Source organism: Thamnophis sirtalis, unplaced genomic scaffold (genome assembly GCF_051295495.1).
Source record: "Thamnophis sirtalis isolate CommonGarterSnake01/CBP01778 unplaced genomic scaffold, rThaSir2_p1.2 scaffold_9, whole genome shotgun sequence".
NCBI classification, from domain to species: domain Eukaryota; kingdom Metazoa; phylum Chordata; class Lepidosauria; order Squamata; family Natricidae; genus Thamnophis; species Thamnophis sirtalis.
In genome coordinates, this window is record NW_028261389.1 from 27628033 (window position 1) to 27650947 (window position 22915).

A 22915-nucleotide genomic window follows, 5' to 3' on the forward strand; every position below is an offset into this window, starting at 1 on the left:
TTAATTGTTCAAAAAGCATTTACAAGTTGAGTGTTCGAGGGCATTTGCTAATGTTTGGAAATATGAAAACTCAGGGATTCTGATCTCATCTGAAAAGTACATGCAATGGTGGCTGTTGTAAATGATGCTCACAATAAGTTTTGCCAGTAAATCTGATTTGTCCTGATAATGCACAATACCACCCAAGCCCCAGAGTCTTGGAAGGAAATGATAAAAGAGCCAATTTTTGCAGACTTTTAAATACACAATGCAAAGTCATAGTGCCTACAGCTGTTTTTTCCTGTTCTGTGTTTATGGCATGGCACAAGTTAGCTGCTGTAGAAACATAGCAGGCCTGGTCTTCCTCCCAGCTTTTTCCTGCACTTTACTGACAATACTTCTCTTTGCTGCAGGCAGGAAATGGGCCTGATCCAACTTTGCAGTGAACAAGTATGGAATGCACTATTTAGCCAAGGAATCTAAGTTTCTATTCCTCGTTAATTTAGGGAATAGATTGATAAGAGTGCTGAAAGCTCTGCAGTCAAAGAGGGAAATAAAGATAATAAAGGAACTTACATATGTCTTCATATTTCTTTATGGCCCTTCAAGCACATTACCCAACTTTCTCCTTTCCAGACCACCATTTCCCTTTTTTATAAAAATGTCCCAAAGTTTGAAACTGTGCAATCAGAGCCAAGTTGCCAGATTGCAAAGTGGAAAACTACTTATTTTCTTGAAGTGCTAACGGGTGAGGAGGTTGCAGGTGGACTTTATCCGGCCCTAATTCAATCATTTACACTTCTCTTCTCAGGGCAAAACAACAATCCTTGTATAAGGGACATTAAAACTTTGATGGGGAATATGTTTTCCAACTTGAGTCACATTCACACAGAAGTCAACACCTGGAGGCCTGAAAACCTGTGATGAGTAAGGCCGGGCCCCAAAATGTGTGCAGCATCCCAGTGCCTGCAGATTGCCTGCCCCTCTGCATTGTGACCTGTGTCCCCAGCCCTTCAACTCAGTGTTTCTTAACCATGGCAATTTAAGACTGAGAAATGCCACCTAAATTTAAATAAACAGAGTAGGCTTCAATTTTAATACAGGAAGAATAATGTAATTCGAAGCCATCAGGAAAGAAAGCACCAATTAAAAACTCCTTGCTCTTTTGAACTGTGCCACCTGACACACTTGCTAGCACACATGTTCCCTAATTAGGTAATGAAACGTTTGTAAGCAAATGACCAAGTTCAGAGAGCACCAACGACTCTACAGTTCAACATACATACATTCTCTTCTATTGGTGACTGTCACGCTATTCCAGCATTTGTCTTTACGTTTCTTTTTCCCTCTGAATTTGTTAATTAGAACTAGACTTGTGTGCCTTTTTTCCACGTACAATATCAAACTTTTAAGGGTTTATTGAAAGTGCAGATCTAAGGAGGAATGTAAAATGTTTCAGGAGCCAGCCTTTGAAGATGCTGAAGTCAGTATTTCACTGTACAACCAGTGCTATTTTGCTATATATATATATATTTCTTCTGGGGGTGCTACTGAGTTCACTCCGTTTCCATTTGTTTTAATCTAGAAGCAGCTTCTTAATAAAATTTAAAACAAAATAATTGTATTGGTATTAAAGATCCCTTGACAGAGTTTAAAAGAGAAAGGAACATTCTTAATTCTCCTAATGGCCACTAACTACATTATTATTCCTGTATTAAAATTGAAGTCGGCACAGTATGTTTACTTAAATTGAGGTAGTGTTTCTCAACCTTAAGTTGCTAAGGCTGAGAAACACTAAATTGAGTTGTTGACTTTGTAGCTTGTTTACTGCTTGCTTGTTGTCTGATGTTACCGTAATATCTGTTTATCTGGTTGTTGATTGCTATTGAGGCAGCTTCCTGGTCTTTTTATTTCCTTTTTAGCTTTTTTAATCCTCTTTTTAATGGTGTGTAAATATTCTTTATCTATATATTCCTGTAATATATAACAATCAAACCAATTCTGACAAGGCAAACTACTGTATATAAACAGAGAGCAAACACTACTCGTTTTTAGCACTGAAGATGTTACCTAGCCAGGTAGTGAAACAGCTACAGAAAACCAAGTCAGAGAGCACCAAGGATTTCAGAGTGACAGCTGTAACTGAATGGATCTAAGCATAGCAAACCATTCAATTTAGTTTTTCAGGTTCCAAGTCAGTGATTTTCAACTTCAGCAACTATAAAATATGTGTACTCCAACTCCCAGAATTCCCTAGCCAGCATGGAGAATTGTGGGAATTAAGAGTTTACACATCTTAAAAGTTGCAGAAGTTGAGAAACTATGTTCTAAGTCAGGGCTGTCAAACTTGCAGCCCATTGGCTGGGTGTTTCACACACTGGCCGCCCCCACACCTAGTTTAGTGAAGGAAAAAAAAGTCATGTCACATCAGGATGCCATGATGACGCGAGTTTGACACCATTCTAAGTGATGTGTATCTACAAAAGGATAGCTTTGTGCTCTCTGAGCTGGGTTGTTTTCTTGTAGGTGCTTCATTACCCAACTAGGTAATATCATCAGGGCTGGAAGGAAGTAGGATATTCTCTCTCTTTATCTGGTTGGTCAGTTTTGGTGGGAGTGTTCATGGTGGCTTCTTGATTGGGAGCCCCATTGGGAGTAAACAGTTGTTTACTGTTGACTAACTTATTGGCTGGTGAATTAGCCACACTCACTCAATAGGCAAGAACATGAGAAAAAAATGAACAGGAACAGAAAAGTAGCTGAGAGGAATTACATTCAATTTTAGGTGAAAACAAAAACAGCCGTTCTAGTCTAAAGTTTGGAACCATTTACAGCCTAAAAGCTTAAATTACCTTGTTATAAACATAACATAGGATTTTATAAAACACAGTTGAAAGTCCTTCTCTTTTGTTGTAAAACTTAGCTGAAACTTTGTGCATTTTTTTAAAGGCAGGTTTCACAACAGGGAGTAATTTTTAAAAAATGCGCTTACAAACTGTTCTGAGAGCTTTTCGAAGTGAAAAAATATGGAAAATTAGTAAACCATATTAGACTACAATCACAAGTTTATCCTGTGCCTTTTTGGACCTTTATAGGTGCTTCCAAAAATCTCATAAAGACACAGTAGCTGACGTGTGCTTTGTTTAATTGTACTAACTGTACAAACAAGAGTATAGCATTTCCATAATTCCCACTTGAAAATAGTAGAAAACATGCTGGCATTTTCATAAATACAGTTCCGGGGTTAATAAATAGATCAATAGGACTGCATGAAACTTTGGGGCCTGATTTAAAATTAATCTATTTCATCTCTGTCGGTGCATTAAGAACATCAGCTATGACCTGAAGGCCAAAATGGTACATCAAGCTAATTCCAGACTAGAATTCCCCAAAAATTTACTGAACTTCTGGAATGAAGATTTAGAATAGCTTTATTGGATTGATGACAAGCTCACAGAACATCCTGTTCTCCAATAGGAGCAATTTTATGCATTATCCTGGCACAGACTAATATCCTTATTATTATAGGAAATATGTAACAGTACAAAGCAGAAATAGAGCAAAATCTGCTTCCATTTTGAGACTGTTTAAAACATTTTGTCCGTCTAATCTAGGACAACTATCAACAAAAAGGACAATGTTAAGAGTCTTCATAAATTCCTTAATTACTGATATGGTTGACCTAGCACACTCTGCCATGATTTGCTAAATAAACTATTGGCTGGGTTTGAAGAGCACAGTAAACCATAGGTCATCCATCCCCCCTTTTCATAACTTTTCAAACAACACACTAACCTAAGCCAAACAAATCACATTGTCTTTTATAGCAATATGTCTCAACCTTAGTAAATTTAAGATCTTTGGACTCTCAGAATTTCTCAGCATGGTGGCTGGGGAATTTTGGGAATTGGACTTGAGATATATTAAATCTGCTATGGTTGAAAACACGGCTTTGTGGTAATGTGTGAAGGCAACCTCTGACCATTCTCATGTTTCTATGACCAATACAAAAATATTTCTACCCATGTTCTATTGCTGAGTAAAAGGAGGGGGTGTTAAAAAAAAATCCATCTCAGATGACACAAAAACAAACTGAAGCATTTTACTTTTAGTAGATCCATGGTCGTTCGGATTCCATAAATAGCTGAAGTTTTGATGTATGGTTTAAAAGCCCATAGAGGCAATAAGGATACAATTGAATTTATTAGATGCACCAAGTGGCTGGATTTTTGTTCTTTTAATTTCTTTAATATCTAAAATGCAGTCTGTACGATTGTGCAGAATTAAGACGCTTCATAGAGATGCTGCCTTTCTACCAGGTACTTTATTTGTTAAAGAAGAGAAAATGATTTTTTTCTGCTCAGCTTCCTTATAATCAATAAAGGAAGCCTAATTAATTCCTTTAATGTTACAATCTTTTTACTAGATTTTACTAGATTTGTGAAAATGTAAAAATTCATAGCAAAATCTAAATAAATTGGACTTGAAATTAAAACATTGTGAAATTTAAATTTGACTTGATTTATCATTTATAGAGAATAAATTCAAAAATGAGTGGAAAGTCGCATAAAAATATTCCCTTTCATTGGTTCTTTTAAAAAAAGCACTTCTAATGCATGATTTCCCCCAATATGTTTGGAGATAAAATGCTTAGGCAAAAAAGAGGGGACAGTTTCTTCTCACAAAAGGCTTTGTGTCTGTGGACTAGCAAAGGTTTAATGCCCAACTCCTCCTTATTCATATTTTGTATTCAACCCTAAAGTACTCAAGCCACATTGAACAATTTTAATTTTCCTGCAGAAGGGAAATTCTATACCAAAAGAAAATGCAGTAATTACAGCTATTTTTTATTATAGATCTACTAATAAAAAGGCTCCAATCAATCAATGTTTCTCTCAATTTAATTGATGACAGCAGGAGAGGCATTGAGGCTACCGTCAAAAACTGCAAATGATTTTAATCTACCACTAAACAAAGGAGGAAAGCTGCAGAGATGAAGCAGAACAATTGCTGCCATAAGCAGCAATAATTAACCACATTGGGTTTTACATTGGACAGGAAAGGGAAGTGTCTCCAATATGTATGAGAAAGTACATTAAGAGGCTGCTATATTAGGAAGACTTTCTTGTCATCGGGCATCTGCTAGCAGGCAGCAACCTCCAGTCTTTCTCTGTCACAGAGCAAGCAGCCTTTCCATGGCAGTAGGAACCACTAGTACCACTCCCCCAGAAGATGGGGGAAGTAGGCATCATCCGCTCTCTTCAAAAAACAGATGCTAGTCCAACCATGCAATTTGTCCCATTCCCCTCTAAGGAAACATGTATATATATATTTTAAAAAGGGACAAATGGAGTAAGCCTTGGCTCGGAGAACACAACTGTCCTTGCTGCTCAGGGTCCAATGAGTTTTTTGAGAAAAGCTTCTAATTGATCTTCATCTTTGATTCCCACAAACTTATCCACCACATCACCATTCTTCATGCCTAAGACAGTGGGTACAGCTGACACCTAAGAACAAGAGCACAAAAGAAAAGGCATAAGCACAATAATAGCTAAGCTCCACTGACCTGTGAACGTTTTCGAGAGGCAAAGCAAACATTAAAACAAAGGATTTATTGAAAGGTGAATGATTAATTCTTCCTGTTAGAAAGTTCCCTGAAATTTTAGCAGTATTGAACTTCATTTTAGAAAATGTCTTTATGTCAAGACTTCTACGTAAAGGAATAAAAATATTCTAACTTGGAGATATTAGTAAATCCATCCCAGCTTGGTCATTCTAACCACCAACTTTTCCCCAAGTTGGTGCTATCTAGATTTGTGGTCACCTGGCACAGGCCGAAAGTTGCAGCACAAGACACCTGAAAAGGCCAACCAGGGGAAGATTCTTTCCTAGAGGACCAGTAAACCTGGTTTTCAATGTTCAAATCAAGTTTATGCTATTTACTAAGCACAAAGAGACCTTTCAAGTAAAAAAAATGATGTATTTTTCAGAGTAGTAAAACTGACTAATTTTAAAAATACATAGCTTTTCCACAACTGGAATGAATAGTATTTAAAACTGCTGAGTAAAGGTGAGAAAGGCTAAAACTTTATTTCAGTCTAAAGGGACATCATCGCTCTTTGAAATGAAGCTCTTCAAAAGAGATGAGGAGGCAGCCTGCTTTTGTGATATGGTATGTGTAGGTGTAGAGAAACATGCTTGTCTGTTACTTCTGAATTTTATCACAAGTCCTGGCATCCCAAGTGCAGAGTGTTACGGAGCTTATTGAACGGATAAAGGCTAAGGAAGATAATCTCTGACAGTTATGATTAAATAAGATTTTAAGCAGCTCCTTCTTCACTCCTTGCCTATTTCTGGACCAAAATTGCCATTTTTGATTCAGCAACTAATACTGTTATATATAGCAACAATTCTGGAAACATTGCTACTATACCAAGCAATTTTTCTTCACTTTTCCCTGATAGTGGTTTTATCTCGTACCAAACAGAGATATTTCCCTCTCTATTTGTCTCATGTGTTTTCATACAATCTGATGAAAAAGAACTTGCCTTGGAAATTCTTTAAAAAGGAAGATTTGAAGAAATTCTCACAGATGCAATACAGCGTTCTTTCATTGATTCAGCTTAAAAAATAGCTAAGGGACTTGTGTATAATGTCTTGTCTTTCACTGTACAATCATCTCTCTGGTGATTTACAGCTATTCTGGCTTCCCACACTTCAATTCAATCCCAAGGGAAAACATCATGCCGGAACTTCCTCCCACTGCATTTTCAGAAATCGTGCTATCACCACAAAGGGGGAGTCATATCTTGAGCAATCCTCTGGGAATTTATTCTTTGCCCTGGAAAAGTCCAGAGAAATTATCCATCCAATTTTTTTTTTCTGCCTGTGATTTTAAAGACAATTTTGGAGAATTTCATTTTAATGATGTACACACAAGAGTCGGGAGAAAATGAATCTAGGCAGGTCTTCAGAAGCATGACAACAGTATCAACTTTAAAAACAAGAGTGTGAAATCAGACACAAACCTTATTTGCACACTTCTGCTTCTCACAGGGAAGATCTGAGCACTGAGGCCTATCATATCCTGTACTATTCTTGTTCTCAGCTAGTCAAACACACACTAGTTTCAACAGCTAGCAAAAAAAACAACAACACGTAGCTCCAAATATGAATTCATGCATGCATGAACGGATTTGTTATGTATTTAAATTTCTGCACTTCTGCAGGACAATGCTAAATAGCCATACAAGGCAGCCAAATAACAATGTTGATTTTCTCCCTCTCTCTTGCAAACCCCAAATCTTAATGGTCTATCAATATCAACGTCTTATTACCAATGAGACAAACAGTAAGATAATTGCCCAAGGAGCTGCCACAGAGTGTAAATTGGGAAAGTTTGAAAACCACATGCTAGCCCCCCCCCCCCAAAACTATAAGCCAGGCCTTTATGCGTGCAGAGAATGATTTGAAGGAATCTATAAAAATGTCAGAAGGGGATGATACATTCCACAGCTCCTCTGACACCCTTATCTTAGACAGCAGGTCATGTCCCATCTTTATCTTATGTGCTATTCTTCCCTGGAATGCGCTCTCTCATCAAATATGCATTCAGCTGCCCTGCATCTTGCTGCCATCAGCAATCTGTCATGCACAAACCCCAGACTCAAAGGCCTGCTTTTACTAGTGTCTGCTTTTCCTCTGTTGCTGGCCAATGCAAGCAGATTTCTTAAGGGTGCCACACCCCATGGTAATCCAGGATGGGTTAAAAAAAGGAATACAAACTCCCTCTCTGTTTAACAGTCAAATCACTCAGTTTTGTCTGATGTCCTTCAGTGCCCTCTAGGGCTCAGCTCTAATACTTCAAACAGGCCTTGGAAATGCATCCCAGTGCACCCCACTCCCTTCTGGCAAGAGTTTTAACTATTCTAATTATGTTCATTTTTATCTCTGTAATTTTGGGGCCAAATAAAATAGAAGAGGTTGAGGCGAGGACTCGGCACTCCTTTTGCCAAATTCCCATTTCATTTGCAGAGGGAGAATCGGGCTTTTTACACAAAAAAAACCTGTTCCAAAGTCACATAAGAAAACTGGTGGCTCAGCTTTGACAGTAGAATGGAGGAACCATTTTTCTGAGCTGCATCTTAAAACTATTCAGTTTCTGAGCACAGATCAATATAGATCAGCAGCAGTCAGTCCAATTGCTTTGTATCCATCCAAGACCCTCTCAGCCTCTGTAATTAAATTGTTTGGTAAGCCTTAAAAAATAAGTTGAAGTAGAAGGCAGTAGTCAAAAGCAGGAATACAGCAATGGCAAAATTAAAACTATATATTCACAATAGGTGTGAATGACAGATTTTATTTTCCTGGACTCCAAGATCACCGCAGATGGGGACTAGAGACAAGAAATTAAAAGATGCTTGCTCCTGGGGAGGAAAGCTATGGCAAATCTAGACAGCATGCTAAAAAGCAGAGACATCACCCTGCCAACAAAAGTGCATATAGTCAAGGCTATGGTTTTCCCAGTTGCAATGCATGGCTGTGAAAGTTGGACCATAAGAAAGGCCAAAGAATTGAGGCCTTTGAACTATTGATTGATTTTGATTTGATTTATTATATTTGTATGCTGCCCTTTTCCCCCGAAGGGGACTCAGGGCGGCTCACAATTCAAATCAGGGAAGAGGGGTACAGACAAAAAATAAAACAAAACATAACAATGCATAATTTAAAAACACACAACAGTCATACCATTCGAGACGGGGGCAACAGCTCTTTAGCCCCAGGCCTGTCGGAACAGCCAGGTTTTAAGGGCTTTGCGGAAGGCCTGGAGGGTGGTGAGGATTCAAATCCCCACGGGGAGTTTGTTCCAGAGGGTCGGAGCAGCCACAGAGAAGGCTCTCCTCCGGGTAGTCGCCAGTCGACACTGGCCGGCGGATGGAATTTGGAGGAGGCCTAATCTGTGGGATCTAATCGGTCTAGTGGAGGTGATTGGCAGCAGGCGGTCTCTCAAGTACCCAGGTCCAATACCATGAAGGGCTTTATAAGTGACGACCAGCGTCTTGAAGTGTATCCGGAGACCAATAGGCAGCCAGTGCAGCTTGCGGAGGATAGGTGTTACGTGGGTGAACCGAGGTGCACCCACGATCGCTCGCAACTATGGTGCTGGAGAAGACTCCTGCTAGTCCCTTGGACTGCAAGGCAATCAAACTGGTCAGTCCTAGAGGAGATCAACCTTGTCTTCTCTTTAGAAGGCCAGATCCTGAAGATAAAACTCAAATACTTTGGCCACAAGATGAGAAGAAAGAACTCACTGGAGAAGAACCTAATGCTGGGAAAGATTGACGGCAAAAGAAGAAGGGGACGACAGAGAATTAGGTGGCCGGATGGAGTCACCGAAGCAGTAGGCGTGAGCTTAAATGGACTTCAGAGGATGGTAGAGGACAGGAAGGTTTGGAGGAACGTTGTCCATGGGGTCGCGATGGATCAGACACAACTTTGCAACTTACAACAATTCACAACAGAATGTAAACAAGAATAGTAGTTAATGTGCTGGTCTAAGTACCTGTCCCACTTTAGGATTGAAAGCAGCTGGGTGACTTTGGACCAATCACTCACTTTTAGCCCAACCCACTTCACAATCTCCTAAGAGAGCCTAAATATTTAGAAAAACCACAAATTAGTATATGCCCCAAAAGGGGAGAGTCAGAAACCAAGTATCCTTTTGTTCCTTTTCTTTTTAAACTTGTTCTCATCTTTTTGTTGTTAATTTGGTTTATTGTTTTTTAACACGAACAAACAATAAGTAACAATATAGTGGAGACAGCATTAAATGTTTAGCTTAAGGAAGAAATATTTTGATGTAATTTGCAGCAGTTTACTAATGCTCTTAGCTTTGGATGTAAAATTTAAACAACCTTATGCTTATTAAAATAATTTCAAATAATAGTTAACACTGACATGGGTCTTTTTTCCTCTATCCTTAAAAGTCATTAACCTTAGATCAATTTAATAATCTCTAGTCAATACATAGAATATTATTATAAAATGTATGTTTTTAAAAGAACTCTAAAAGGGACATGGCGTATTTGGTATTGGGCGTTGTGAGTGTGCATGTGTAGCAGGCCAGTGGACACTTGCAAACATGCATGCTAGCCCATCATTCAGGCTGGGCCCCCGCTTGCACAAGAACTGCATGCATGCGCATGCTGGGCCTCCACCTGCACAAGGGCTGCTTGCAAATGTGCACGTCGACCCAATTCCCCTCTACCCTCCCCAAGCCGGGCTGCCAAGTTGCAACGGTTGGGGACCGCTGCTCTCAAAAACAGGGATGACAACAGAAGAGGATCCATTCTTTATCAAATGGCAAATACTCCCTAGCCCAGCGTTCCCTAGTCAAGTACTAGACACTCTCTTAAAATCGCCAGGATTCTTAGCTAGGAATACCTATTTGGCATTAAGAGAGCCACAGTGAGAACTTTGCGAGACTGGCTGTGGTGAAAATGGGACATCCAAAATGTCCAAGAACATACGATGTAGCAATTTAAACCTGATTCTTGCCAATCCAAGTTCAACATTTTGACCTGTATATCACACAGTTTTTAACAATGGAAGAAATGTGTATATGAAAAAAATAGTGGAAGTGGAGAACATCTGTCCCAAAACTATTTCAACTGCAATTTTCAAAATCTCCACCTGGCTGGGTGTTATAGTTTACTCTAGAGCAAGGGTATCAAACTGGATTTCTTCGAGGACTGGATCAGCATTGTAGCACACCAGCACTTTGCTGGCAAAAATGGGGTGCGGGGGAGCCATGTGAAGCCCCTCATGTGCCCCATTCTCACCCTGCACAGCTTCCTGCAGCACTTTGCTGGCCAAAGCAGGACATGGGGGGGAGGGGCTGCATGAGGTCCCCACATGCCCCATTTTGGCTGCCAGAGGCACAGTGGGCCAGTCCTTTGCTATTTCCAGCCGTCCCCATTGGCCAGATTTAAGCATCCTGTGGGCTGGATGCGGCCTGTGGGCCTGGAGTTTGACACCTCCGTTCTGGAGGATGCTAATATGTTTTCTTTTAATATATCTAGGGTTCTTATGCAGGCTAATGGGGTTTCACATTTTTTTCATAAAAATTCTGAAACCATGTTTTTCTTTAACCCACTCTTTTAACTTGCGCAAGGGCTATGGTTGTTTAATTCACACCAGCTGCAAAGCATGCAGCTGACATTCACGTTCTGGACATGACACACTTATTGTTGCTCTATTACTGTTGCTCCTGAGGAACTGGACAGAACCCTAGAGGGTATGGGTGCAAGCACCTGTGTTTTAGATGCCTGGCTTGTGAAAGCTTCCCAGGAGGTGACATGTGGTTGGGTTCTAGTGGTGATTAATGCTTTTCTGTGGGAGGATGTGGTGGCCCAGCCTTTTAAGGAGGCTGTGGTCTGTCCTCTTCTTAAAACCCCCCTCTATTGGGTAATTTTCATCCTGTGTCCAATCTCTCCTTTTTGGAGGTTGTTGAGAAGGTGGTTGCATGGAAGCTCCTGAGGTTTCTGGGTGAAATGGATAGGCACGAAATGGAAATGGCACTGGTTGTGCTTTTTGATGATCTCTGGTGGGAGTGGGATGGGGGTAGTGTGTCCATCCTTGGTAAGCTGCTGGGCAAGATCATCTGCTGCCATGGGTTGAGATACCATCAATATGGTGATGATGACACCTAGCTGTATGTCTCAGCTCACGGAGAGTTAGGTGATGCTGTGACTTCTCTCTTGCAGTGTCTGGATGGGGAGCAACAGGCTGAAACTGAAACCTGGCAAGACCAAATGGCTCTCGGCTTGGGATTCTTTGCTCCATAAAAAATTGTCACCTCTGGTGTTGCATGGGGTGGCACTGCCCCAGGTAGACCTGTGTGTCATCTGGGGGTTGTCCTGGACTCAGGACTCCTGTTTGAAGAAGTGGCAATCACGGCCAGCAGGGCAACCTGCAGTTGTGTCCTTTCTTGGACAAACAATCACTGCTCACAGTTTTTCATGCCCTAGTTACCTTCCGTATTGACTATTGCAACAACACTCTACATGGAACAGCCCTTGGAAAGCATCCAGGAGCTTCAATTGGTTCAAAATGTGGTGGTCTGTGTGGTTTTGCACAAGCCTAGATTTGCACAAGTGTACCTCTCTTGTGGGAGCTCTTTTAGCTGCCAATTTGCTTCTGGGTCCAATTCAAGGTGCTGGTTGTTACTTCACAGCCTTATTGGGCTGGAACTAAGTTATTTGAAATACTGTCTTTTTCCAGTTATGCCTCACCCACAAGAGTAGGGAGGCATGGAATGCTACGGATCCACTCCCCACCCCCCAAGGTGGTCCATCTGGTTCCACCACAAAACCGCGATGCCCTTATCCGCGCCGACATAAGTGCGGAGGCAAATCCGCGGCGTCCGAAGCGCTAAGAAAAAAACGACCCTACCGCCGTGACAACAGCACGGTGACAGAAGGGCGTTCTACATGCTTCGTTCTTTGCCTCCAAAGGTAGCCCTCCTTCTCCAGCTGACAGCGGGCACGGGGCAAAGCGGGCTGCCCAGCAGCAGCAGCCCGCGGGAAGGGTCCAGCTCAGCCGCGGGGGGCAGCAGGAAGCGGAGGAGGACACGGCAGCGGCGGTGGCTGAGGCTCTCCCGGGCCGGCGAAGCGGGCTTGCCTGGCGGAGGCAGGCTGCCCTCTTCTTCCTCAACAACATCTCCTTGGACGGGCGGCCTCCGCCGCCGGCACCTCCCCCGGAGGAAGAGGCAGGGCGGGCGGCGGCTGAGGCTCTCCCGGAGCCGGCGAAGCGGGCTTGCCCGGTGGCAGCGGCCGCCCATCCAAGGAGATGTTGTTGAGGAAGAAGAGGGCGGCCTGCCTCTGCCGGGCAAGCCCACTTCGCCGGCCCCGGGAGAGCCTCAGCTGCTGCCGCTGCTGCGTCCTCCTCCGCCGCCAGCGTCGGCGGCCCTGCTCGGGCCCCCCGCGGGCTTCCTGCTGCCCCCCACGGCTGAGCTGGACCCTTCCCGCGGGCTGCTGCTGCTGGGCAGCCCGCTTTGCCCCGTGCCTGCAGCCGCTGTCAGCTGGAGGAGGAGGGCTACCTTTGGAGGCAAAGAACGAAGTATGTAGAACGCCCTTCTGTCGCCGCGCTGTTGTCCCCGCGGTGATGACGCGCGATGATGACGTCGCGACTTTAGTGACGCGATTTAATCTCCGCTATTTTGCGTAGCGCGGTTTTGTCGTGCCACGGGTCCATCTAGTGATACCAAGAAAAGGGGTCTGCTTCATGGTAGCTCCCTCCATCATCATCCATGCAGATTCAAGACTGGCTCCCACTTTGACCCTCTTTTGCAATGCCCTAAAGACATGGCTCTACTAATGGGCCTGAAAATCCCAGAGTGATATGGAGCCCATTAAGAGGCTTGTTTAGTGTTGTTTCCAGTGGGGGATTATTGTTTTTGGTTGGGTGGCCATATACATTTTCTTAAATAAACACATTTTCCACTTTGTTCTTTTTCACCTGCACTCCAATCTGGTCAGCCATTCTCAGAGAGTTATCAGCCTTAGTATAGGATTGAACAAATTGGAAAGCATAGCAGAAATTGGAAAGATGGAAACATGTCAGTACAAGAAAAAAGTTCAAGGCAAGGTGGCTACAGGCTGAGGCTGGTCCCTTTTCCTACCTTTGCAGCAACCTTTGATGGGCTCTTATTGCAAGAAGCCCTCCCTTAAAGAGGGAAAGGGCATTATAAATCATAGGCCAAGGAAAAAATAGTTAAAAAAATAAATCTGCAGGAAATCAAAGGTCTCTTCACTCAGAATGGTTCTGACAACATAGCAGAGAAAGGGCCCTGTTCCTAGGTGCTCAAACTCCTTCCCAAATTGGAAACTAGACAATAAAACTTTGCTTTGCAACATATCTAGGAAGAATCCTTGAAGGGTGTTTTTTTTTTAGATCAGGAAAGAGTTCATGGATGGTTGCCCCTCTGGGACAACTTGGAGCCAGGAGCAAGCCAGGACTTATGTGAAGAATGCACAAGCATTCCAAGCATACAGAGGGGGAGTCTCTCACTCTCTTGCTCTCTTCTAAAGAATGTGCTCCAGAGAGGGTATTGTGAAATGCTTGGGCCTAGATATCAGCTGTCTTGTAAACAGAAGTGGGTTGGGGCAGCAAAGAGGAGTGGGAAGTTTACTGGCAATTTGTTGACAATCCACAGCATTGTAAAGGGAATTTTGAAAAGCCTTAGCAGGAGGAAATGATTTAGGATCTTAAGAACTCAATCACAGGGATCTGCCTGATGAAACTGCGTTGCAGTCATGGATCGCTTGCATCAGGTTCAGCATATACTGCTCGCTTTCACTGGTACTAACTTTTCAAGTTTTTAAGTAGCTCGGTCTCCTTCTCTCTCCATGTAATGAAAATATTGGGATATAAGCCCAGACCTTCTGCATACCACTGAGCTGTATGTTTATCTCTCAGTGGGGTGCAACTAGTGAATCTAAATTTCCATCTTGTTTTTTTATGTCTTCTGCATTTTTTTTAACTTTTACAACAAGATAAACAAAATATAGAAATACATGGGTTTTTCAGGTGGAAACTGTGGTGAAGTCCTGCTGCTCATAAATATTGAATCTAGATTTGTAAAGCAAATTTCTCTATTTCTCCCTCTCCCCCCCCCCACCTTCTGAAGGAGTTGATATGTCTTATTGTTTTCTACAGATGGATTTTTTATAAAGATTATGGATCTTGTATCAGAGGTTATTATAAACTCTTCCTTGCCCAATCCTTAATAGTAGAGGTGAGGGGTCTACTGAGTTGAGTTTAACTGATGGAAATTTCAGACGTGTTCATGGAGTATTCTTGGCCATGGGACAGAGGTTGGATTCTGTGGCCTTCTTTCAGCATCATTTTTGATCTCCCAATCTCCTAGTCTTTGGCACTGATATTTCCTTGGTAATCTTCCATCAAATATTAACCTGGTGCAAATTAATTTAGTTCCCAAATCCAGACAAGGTCAGCCAGAGCTTTATTAAAGCTAAAGTCTCATTTGGACCAAGCTTGTTTCCTGATGACTTCATGGACAATGTGAAGGTTGTTTTTTTTTGGGGGGGGGGGTGTTGTTTATTTGCAACAATGGGAAATAGTTTGCCATTTCCTTTCCCCACGATGTTCTTTGAGCTTCTAGTGCCAGATTATAATTTTCACTATTCCCAGACAATTTGCTGAAGGCTACTCTAAATTCAATAACACTGCCTTACCTAATGATTTTCTTTTTCTTTCATTCTTTAGTTCAATTTCCCACACAATGAAGATCAATATGTCTCTCTATTAAAAAATGTCATAACAGATGTGTCTTGATTTTGGACCTAGAATTGCTGTAGCTCTTTTGCTATGTGTCCCACAGTTTATTTAAATCCAGCCCTATTATTTCCTACCCTAGGTATGTTAGATGTGCAACTGTGCAAATTCTGCAAATCGTAATCCAGTACATCTGGAGATGAAAAGATTGGGGAACATTGAAGTACAATCTTTCTCATTTTTGATTTTATTTGTGCTATATGCCAAGCAGATTCTATTACTCTTGCTTGCCAAAATCTGAGATAGTGGTCAGAACAAACAAAAATAAACTAGCTTTAAAAGGTAAAGGTTCCCCTCACACATATGTGCGAGTCATTCCTGACTCTAGGGGGCAGTGCTCATCTCCGTTTCTTAGCCACTGAGCCACTGCATCCCTCCTAGCTTAGCTTAGCTCTACACAATATGCAGGTGTTGCAGGGACATACCTCATATTCAAGGGCAAGATCAGTATGATCGTCAATGTCCACTTTCGCCATCAGAATCTTCCCCTCATGTTTGGACACGACCTTTTCTAGTCTGGGACCCAGGATTTTGCAGGGACCACACCATCTCAGAACAAAGAAAGACATTAGAGTTTAATGAGGAAAAAGCAATGTTAACAGTTTTTTTTTAAAAAAAAAAAGATACTTCCCAAAGGATAAAGATAAGCATGTGCCTTTAAGAAGAAGCCTCTGAATACTGAAGTACCAGGTTTAATAGTGATGCCTGGATTGTTACATTAAGAGAGATGATATATGAGTCTGCATTTTGTTTGGTAGTCTATGTGCCAAGATTTAAAAGCTGCTGCTTACAAAATGATCAGAATATTTTACTGCAGGGCATTCGTAAGCCTCTTGCATATTGTTTATGCTAAGGGTAAATAAAAGCAGCAAACCCCCCCACTACATTTACCAAAACCATTTCAGAATCTCATGAATCTAGCCAACTCACATTCCTTTCCAAAAAGTGGAAAACTATATTAAAGAGGGCACACGAAGTTGACATCCAAACTAACAAGGCAGCTCATAATCTTGAACTTACTATATATCAGGGTGTCTTTCTCTGCACATGTACAGACCAATGAAAGAAGAGCATCATCCATGATCACGTGCAAAGATCTTGTCTATTTGTTTTATGGTGTATGCTTTGCAGTAATTTGTTCCCAAATATTGTACAACAGGCAAAATAGACATTTGAACAAGGACAAGTAAGGGACAAGGTTCATATTTTCTATACAAATTTGTTTGAAAGAGAGTTTAAGCCATCATGTTCTTAGTTATAGCTACTGTAGTTTATACAATTAACTTTTCGTAATGGGAAGTCTTTCACACATGTTGTTATAAAAAAAATCAACAAGAAATTAAAATATGATGCTTAATTGCTGGTCAGGTGATTTTTTGTTCTGATTTTTACATACTAGAACTTGTTTTTTGCTGCAGCTATTTTGATCTTACATCATTGAAACATTGTATGATAAATCAGTTGTTGCTAAAACAAATTTTCAGTATCACAACAGCATTTACAATTTCTTGTAACTCTGGAAACTGGTACCATATTACAGGATGCTTTAGCATACTGAGCCACTATTGATGTTTTCAGATGTTACAGCCACAGAAGGGTGTTGTGAGAACATGCATTCAGCAGCTAGGCCATTACATTGTTTCAAAGAATGAAAAAAGAAAGCCCTTAAGGGAATCATAAAATGGTTTCAGTATATTATATATGGAGCAAAATAATACAGATGTTAATAAGGTTATCTAAAAAAAAAACCCACCCCAAATCAATATTCCATTATCTATGCCAGTGGTTCCCAAACTTGGCAACTTTAAGACTTGTGGACTTCAACTCCCAGAATTCTCCAGCCAGCAAGCTGGCTCCGTAAGCAAGCTGGCTGGAGAATTCTGGGAGTTGAAGTCCACAAGTCTTAAAGTTGCCAAGTTTGGGAACCACTGATCTATGCCCATCAATAAAAAAAATTCTGGAGCAACACAGAACTGCAAGAAAGTATATCATTTAAATAATTTCACAGAAGTCTGTAGAGTGAATTTAGTGCTACGAAATAATCTTAGTTATCATCCCACTTTTGTGTGTGCTATTCAAATTGCCACTCCCTCAATAAATGCGTAAGACTGATAAGGCAGAAAACTGCTGAATATAATTCACCATTCTATTGTAGGAATTGTAGTCCAGCAGCCAAGTAGGGAAAGAAAAACAGTTTAAAATGGGATGATATATGTAGTTTACCTTTACTGCAAGGACTCTGAAACTGAAGTACTTCCTGATTTGACTCTTTTTTTTAATGTTTTCGGTGTCAGCTGTACAATGGAATTTAGAAATCAAGAGAGCAGAAAATATATGTGAAAATTAAAAGGTACCTATTCCTGCTGGTGTTCTGAAATTTCTTTGTATGGCTTTAAAAAAAAATCTTGTGTGGAAAATTTTGCCCATTATCTTCAACATGGTTTCTATCCCATTCTACTACACTTACTTCATTTCACATCATCTCATCTTTTTCCGTATCCTTGTTTGTTTATATTTAGAAATAGGAAGGAGGAAACAACCGGTAAATGTTTCAAGCTTCTAATAATCAGAGATGAGGATTATATTCCCGTAAAGAAAGGCACACGAGATTGCATTATAAAAGCATCTGTATCTTTTCCTCCATTAATTGGTAGAACGATATCCAAGCAATAGTGCCTTATTTTTATTGATTAGCTAATGCTCTGCTAACTTGTATCTGCCTATGCTTTGATGAAAGCAAGTACCAATAAACTAAATATGTAGCTTCTTTTTCAAACTATTGAAGAGCATCAAGGGCTTTTTTTTAATGTTTCATGAGAAAAAGAATTGTAAGATGACATTTTAAATGTTAACTCTACTCACATGGGTAGAAGAGGGGTCCCCAAACTCCAGGCCGGGGCCTGTTTGAAACCAGGACATGCGAGCGTTGGCCAAGTGCATGTGCACACAAAGTTCCACTCAAGCTAGTGTCGGGCCCTTGAACTTGTGCATGAAGCTCCACTGGTGCAAGTGGCAACCTCTTGTGTTAGCACACAAAGTTCCACTTGAGAGCGCGGGGAACTCATGTGCAGAGTTCCATTTGCTCAAACGGAGCTTCATGCATGAGCATTCTCCACTCACTTGAGTGAAACTTTGTGCGCAAACACAAGTGCCCCAGCTCACACAAATGGAGTTTTGTGCATGAGTGCAAGCACACTCCACACATGCATGAAGCTCCACTCACATAAGGGGCAGATACTTGTGCTTCCCCATGAAGCTTGACTCGACCGAGTAGAGAATGCTCATGCTTGAAGGACCATTCATGCAAATGGAGCTTTATGTGCAAACACAAGCACCCTCTGCTCAAGCACCCACCACTCATGCAAATGGAGCTTCGTGCACAAGCCAAAGGCCCACTGTTCATGTGGAGCTTTGTGTGTGAGTGGAGGATGCTTGCACTCCTGTGTAAAGTTCCATTTGTGCAAGCAGTGAGCCCTTGCATTGTGCACAAGCAGAGAGTATTTGAGCAGAAGTCACTTGTGCACGAAACTCCATTTACACATGAGCAACCTCCACTCCTGCGAGTGGAGCTTCGTGTGAAAGCACAAGGGTCCGCCGCTTGCACAAATAGAGCTGTGTGTGTAAGCACAAGCACCCTCTGTTCAAGCACTCTCCACTCGCAGAAATTGAGCTGTGTGTGCAAACACAAGGGCCCACCCCTCGCATGAATGGAGCTTCATCCATGAATGGAGGGCGCTTGCACTGCTGCACGAAGCTCCATTCGCCCGAGTAATGGGCCCTTGCACTCATGCACGAAGCTCCACTTGTGCGAATGGAGGGCGCTTGTGTTTGCAATTCAAAGTTCAGTTTACATGAGCACTCACATACAAAGCTCTATTCAAACCAATGAAGCTTCATGTCCGAGTGCCCTCAACTTGCAGAAGTGAAGCATCAGGTATGAGCACAAGGGTGGAGTAGAGGGTCACACATTCACCGCTCACATCAACAAAGCTGTGGGTGTGTCACTGACATGCCCCACCTACGCCGAGCACCAAGGTGGAAAAGTTGAGGACCGCTGGTTTAGAATGTTATATTGCCAAGTAAGAATAAAGTAGGATATAAACAGTAATCAACCCGTATAGCTTTTCAGTTATCCTATGGCATCTACAGTAGGTAACCAGAGACAGCCTGTATTAGCTAGCCCATGTAGGGCCAAAACCCTCATTCTACATAGTTTATAATGCGTACATAGCACACTAAGGATTTTAACAGCTTTGTAACAAAGACATATATACCATACTTACTGGGCGTGGAAGTCTATCACCACGGGTTTTTCACTTTTCAAAACTCTGTCTTGGAAGTCATTCTCATCCTGGACATTAAAAGTATGCCAACAGACCTGAGTAGTAGAAAATGTCCTAGTCTGTGAATGCATGGCAGGAGAAGCAAAGGAAGTACACCAAGGTCTCCTACATGGCAGAGCTGAAACTCTGTACAGAAGCAATGAAGGTCTGGGATGAAGCACTGGCGTGAGACGCTTGACCGGAATAGACAACAATGATCTGAAGAGATTTTGGGCCATCTAGGAAAAAGACCAAAAAAAAAAAAAAAAGTCATAAGGAGCAAGCGGTGACCCTAAAAACTCCCTATATTTTCACTGCCCTCTAGCCTACCCATTCTGTTGTTGCTTTGATCCCTTCCCAACTGATTTCAAAAGTTCCTGCAATTCAGTGTACTTTATACATGCCATGTACTGCTTAAAATATGCCGGTATTTATATTTTATTTTTGCGGGCACATCTACACATTGGGCAAAGAAAGAACTGTCAAGTCCTTTCCTCTAGCTTGTTATCTCACATTTCTCCATTTGGAATATATACTATGGGCTGCCTAGTTTTATTATCAAATGGCAAAAGCTAGATTCCATACTAAAATTGTTAAGGAAAAAAAAGTGACTTTAATTTTCTGAATCATGAACCAGCCTTTAAAGCACTATAGAGGTTTCTCAAGAACTCCAGATTCTCTGAGCTGCAATACATTGGTTTATTTTCTAAGCCTATCAACAAGTGGTGGGTTGCCCGGAGCACAGGGTACCGTTCTGGTACGGTGCTCCAGAGGGCCCACCCACACGCCCGTGCTCCCTACCTGTCTTTAAAGTTTTTGGTGCTTCCGCACACAGTGCACACAGTGCCTGCGAGATGCTCCGCTAAGCAGCTGGAGTGTCGTGGAGGCGGCGCTGGACAGTAAGACAGATGTGCACACCGCACATGTTCATGTGGAGGACGCCAGGCCTATATATATATATATATATATATATATATATATATATATATATATATATATATATATATATATATATATAAAGTACCCTGGCAGTGCTACCTGGTTCGTTCAGTTCCTCTTAACTGTAACCTGGATTTCTGAAACGTCCTGAAAATAAGTACTTTATCCCAAAATCTTACTTCCTGGTCTGAAAAGTACCCCCCCACCTTCTCACATGCTTAGGACACGTGGTTGTAGGGATGAGGCAACGGCATTTTGCACCTGTTCGAAGGTCCTCCTCTCTTTAGTCAGTATTAGGGCAGCTCCCCGAGGAGTAAGCAGCTCTGATGAAAATTAAACCCTGCCTGCCTGCCAATCTCCTACTGGTACCCACATTTCTGCAGCCACCTGTTTCCCACTTGCAGACAGCCCTGAATATTGTACGCCGTCCTCGTTACACCACCTTCCCCTCCATTGTGAAGAGTGACTCTTAAGGGCTCCCTTATCCCCGACTTGAAAATAATAATAATTAATAATAATAATAAAAGCCGTCGAGGGAACCGCTCCCCCCCCCCTCTCACCTTCACACCCCCCGCAGAGCCCCTCAAGGCCGCCCTGGAGAATCAAAAAGCTGAACGATCTTCCGGGAGCTGATTGGACGAGTGGACGCAGCTTTAGAACGCAACCATAAGTACTCTCGTGGCGATTGGCTGTAGAAAGGAAGCTGTTCGATAACTTTGGCGGTGGATTGGGTAAGGCGGAGAGCAGTAAGCATATCCCTATGTGCATATTGGTTAGAGAGAAAGGGAAGGAGCTGTTCAGCCTGGGTGGTGATTGGCTCGCGGGGAAATCTGACCTCGCCGCCTCTTCTTAATGCACCAATGGCGGACCTGCATTCGACTGTGTTTGCTCAAGTTCGCTGCGGGAGGGGTGGAAGTGCCCGGGCTGTTTTCTGCGGAGGTTGGTGGTTGCTTTAACGGACGGAAATGTGAAGTAAAAACTTTTGGTCTTTAGGTTTTTTAAAGCGCCCATGTTTGCGCTTGGCTTAGTTAATCGGTTTCTGAAATTAATTATAGCCAGTAACTGTAAACTACTACTCTGCACAATCCTGACTTTTTAAATATAAATCTAATCTCAAGTTTCTGGGCCAGCAGTCTTAACCAGTACATCAAACTAGCAACAATCTGCATTGAAATTCATTAATTGATATTATGAACAGCATGGCACATAATAAAGTCTATTAACACTTGAGAAACATAACGGCTCCGTTGTTGAGGGGGCATTAAAAAAATCTCCCTTCAATTAGAGTATTTTTTTAAAAAAATACTTGTGTGTGAGATAATAAATTGATGTAATTATTTAAATGTTAAAATGTAATCACAGATTATTCCTATATTTTGAATTTTATCTTTTAAGAATTACAGTTCAGTGGGGCCTTTGGGAATGGCTCTGCATTCATATCCAGGGAAAGATAGCAGCATTGAAGTCTGAATGCAAAAACAGACACAAAAAGATGAACCCAAAAACAAATAGACAAAAAGCAAACAGGGTGTGGTTAAAATTTTAGTTTCTAAACCTTTTTTGAGATTAAACACTTAAAATCTCAAATATGTTTGTATCATTAAATATTAAATATGATCCTTTTTTGTGTTTTTTGTTTAATAAAAACAATAAAAAACTTTTTTTAAAAAATCTCAAATATGTTGTTTGGATCTACCAGTTCCACAAATCAAGATTTTGAAGAAACAATTGTCTAATTCAAAGTGGTATTAATGATTTTTGTGGGGAAATGCATCAAGGCAATTTAACCTCCCTTTTTTCCCCTTGTTTTTAGACCTTACAAAACATTGCTCTGTTCAGATTATTTTTTGGGTACATACAGGTAGTCTTTGCTTAGCTACTGGCTGAAGTTGCAGTGGATCTCCCTAAGCATTGTACAATCCATTTTCGAAGTTCTGATGGGTGCACCTTTCCGGGTCCTGTGATTGTATTTTGGCACTTGGCAGCCAACTCGCATTTAGAGCCATTTGCAACATCCCATAGTCATTTCACTGTGATTTTTGGTGGATTTTTCTGGGTTCCAGCATTTACTTTTAGTTTTCGTCAAAAAGTAACCATTACTGAGAACAGGTTTGCTTAATAGCCACCACTAAAAAGGTTGTAAAGTCAGGCGCAGTCTTGTAGTGACCTACTTAATGACCACTATTATATATGACTGTAATTCTGGGCTCAAATACAATGGTAAGTTGAGAACTATCCTGAAAGGTTCTTGAGTCTTTTTCACTTCATAAACAATACTTCTGCCATTAGTTTTCATGATAAAATAAAAATGTTTTAAA

At 41.4% G+C, this 22915-nt stretch overlaps 1 protein-coding gene across 2 annotated transcripts; it reads right to left on the bottom strand.

Moving 5' to 3' along the window:
• Window positions 1–4862: 4862 nt before the first annotated feature.
• On the bottom strand, window positions 4863–21310 carry LOC106552056 (thioredoxin, mitochondrial). Of its 2 annotated transcripts, none has more exons than XM_014070245.2 (4): window positions 21158–21310; window positions 19620–19897; window positions 15762–15885; window positions 4863–5486 (listed from the first exon to the last, which is right to left on the bottom strand). In XM_014070245.2, exons 2-4 carry the CDS (start codon window positions 19895–19897, stop codon window positions 5370–5372), a joined length of 519 nt encoding a protein of 172 aa, XP_013925720.2. In that variant the 5' UTR covers window positions 21158–21310; the 3' UTR covers window positions 4863–5369. The 2 variants fall into 2 exon arrangements, with proteins under 2 accessions (XP_013925720.2, XP_013925721.2); XM_014070246.2 differs by lacking the exon at window positions 21158–21310 and adding an exon at window positions 20859–21078.
• Window positions 21311–22915: the final 1605 nt, after the last annotated feature.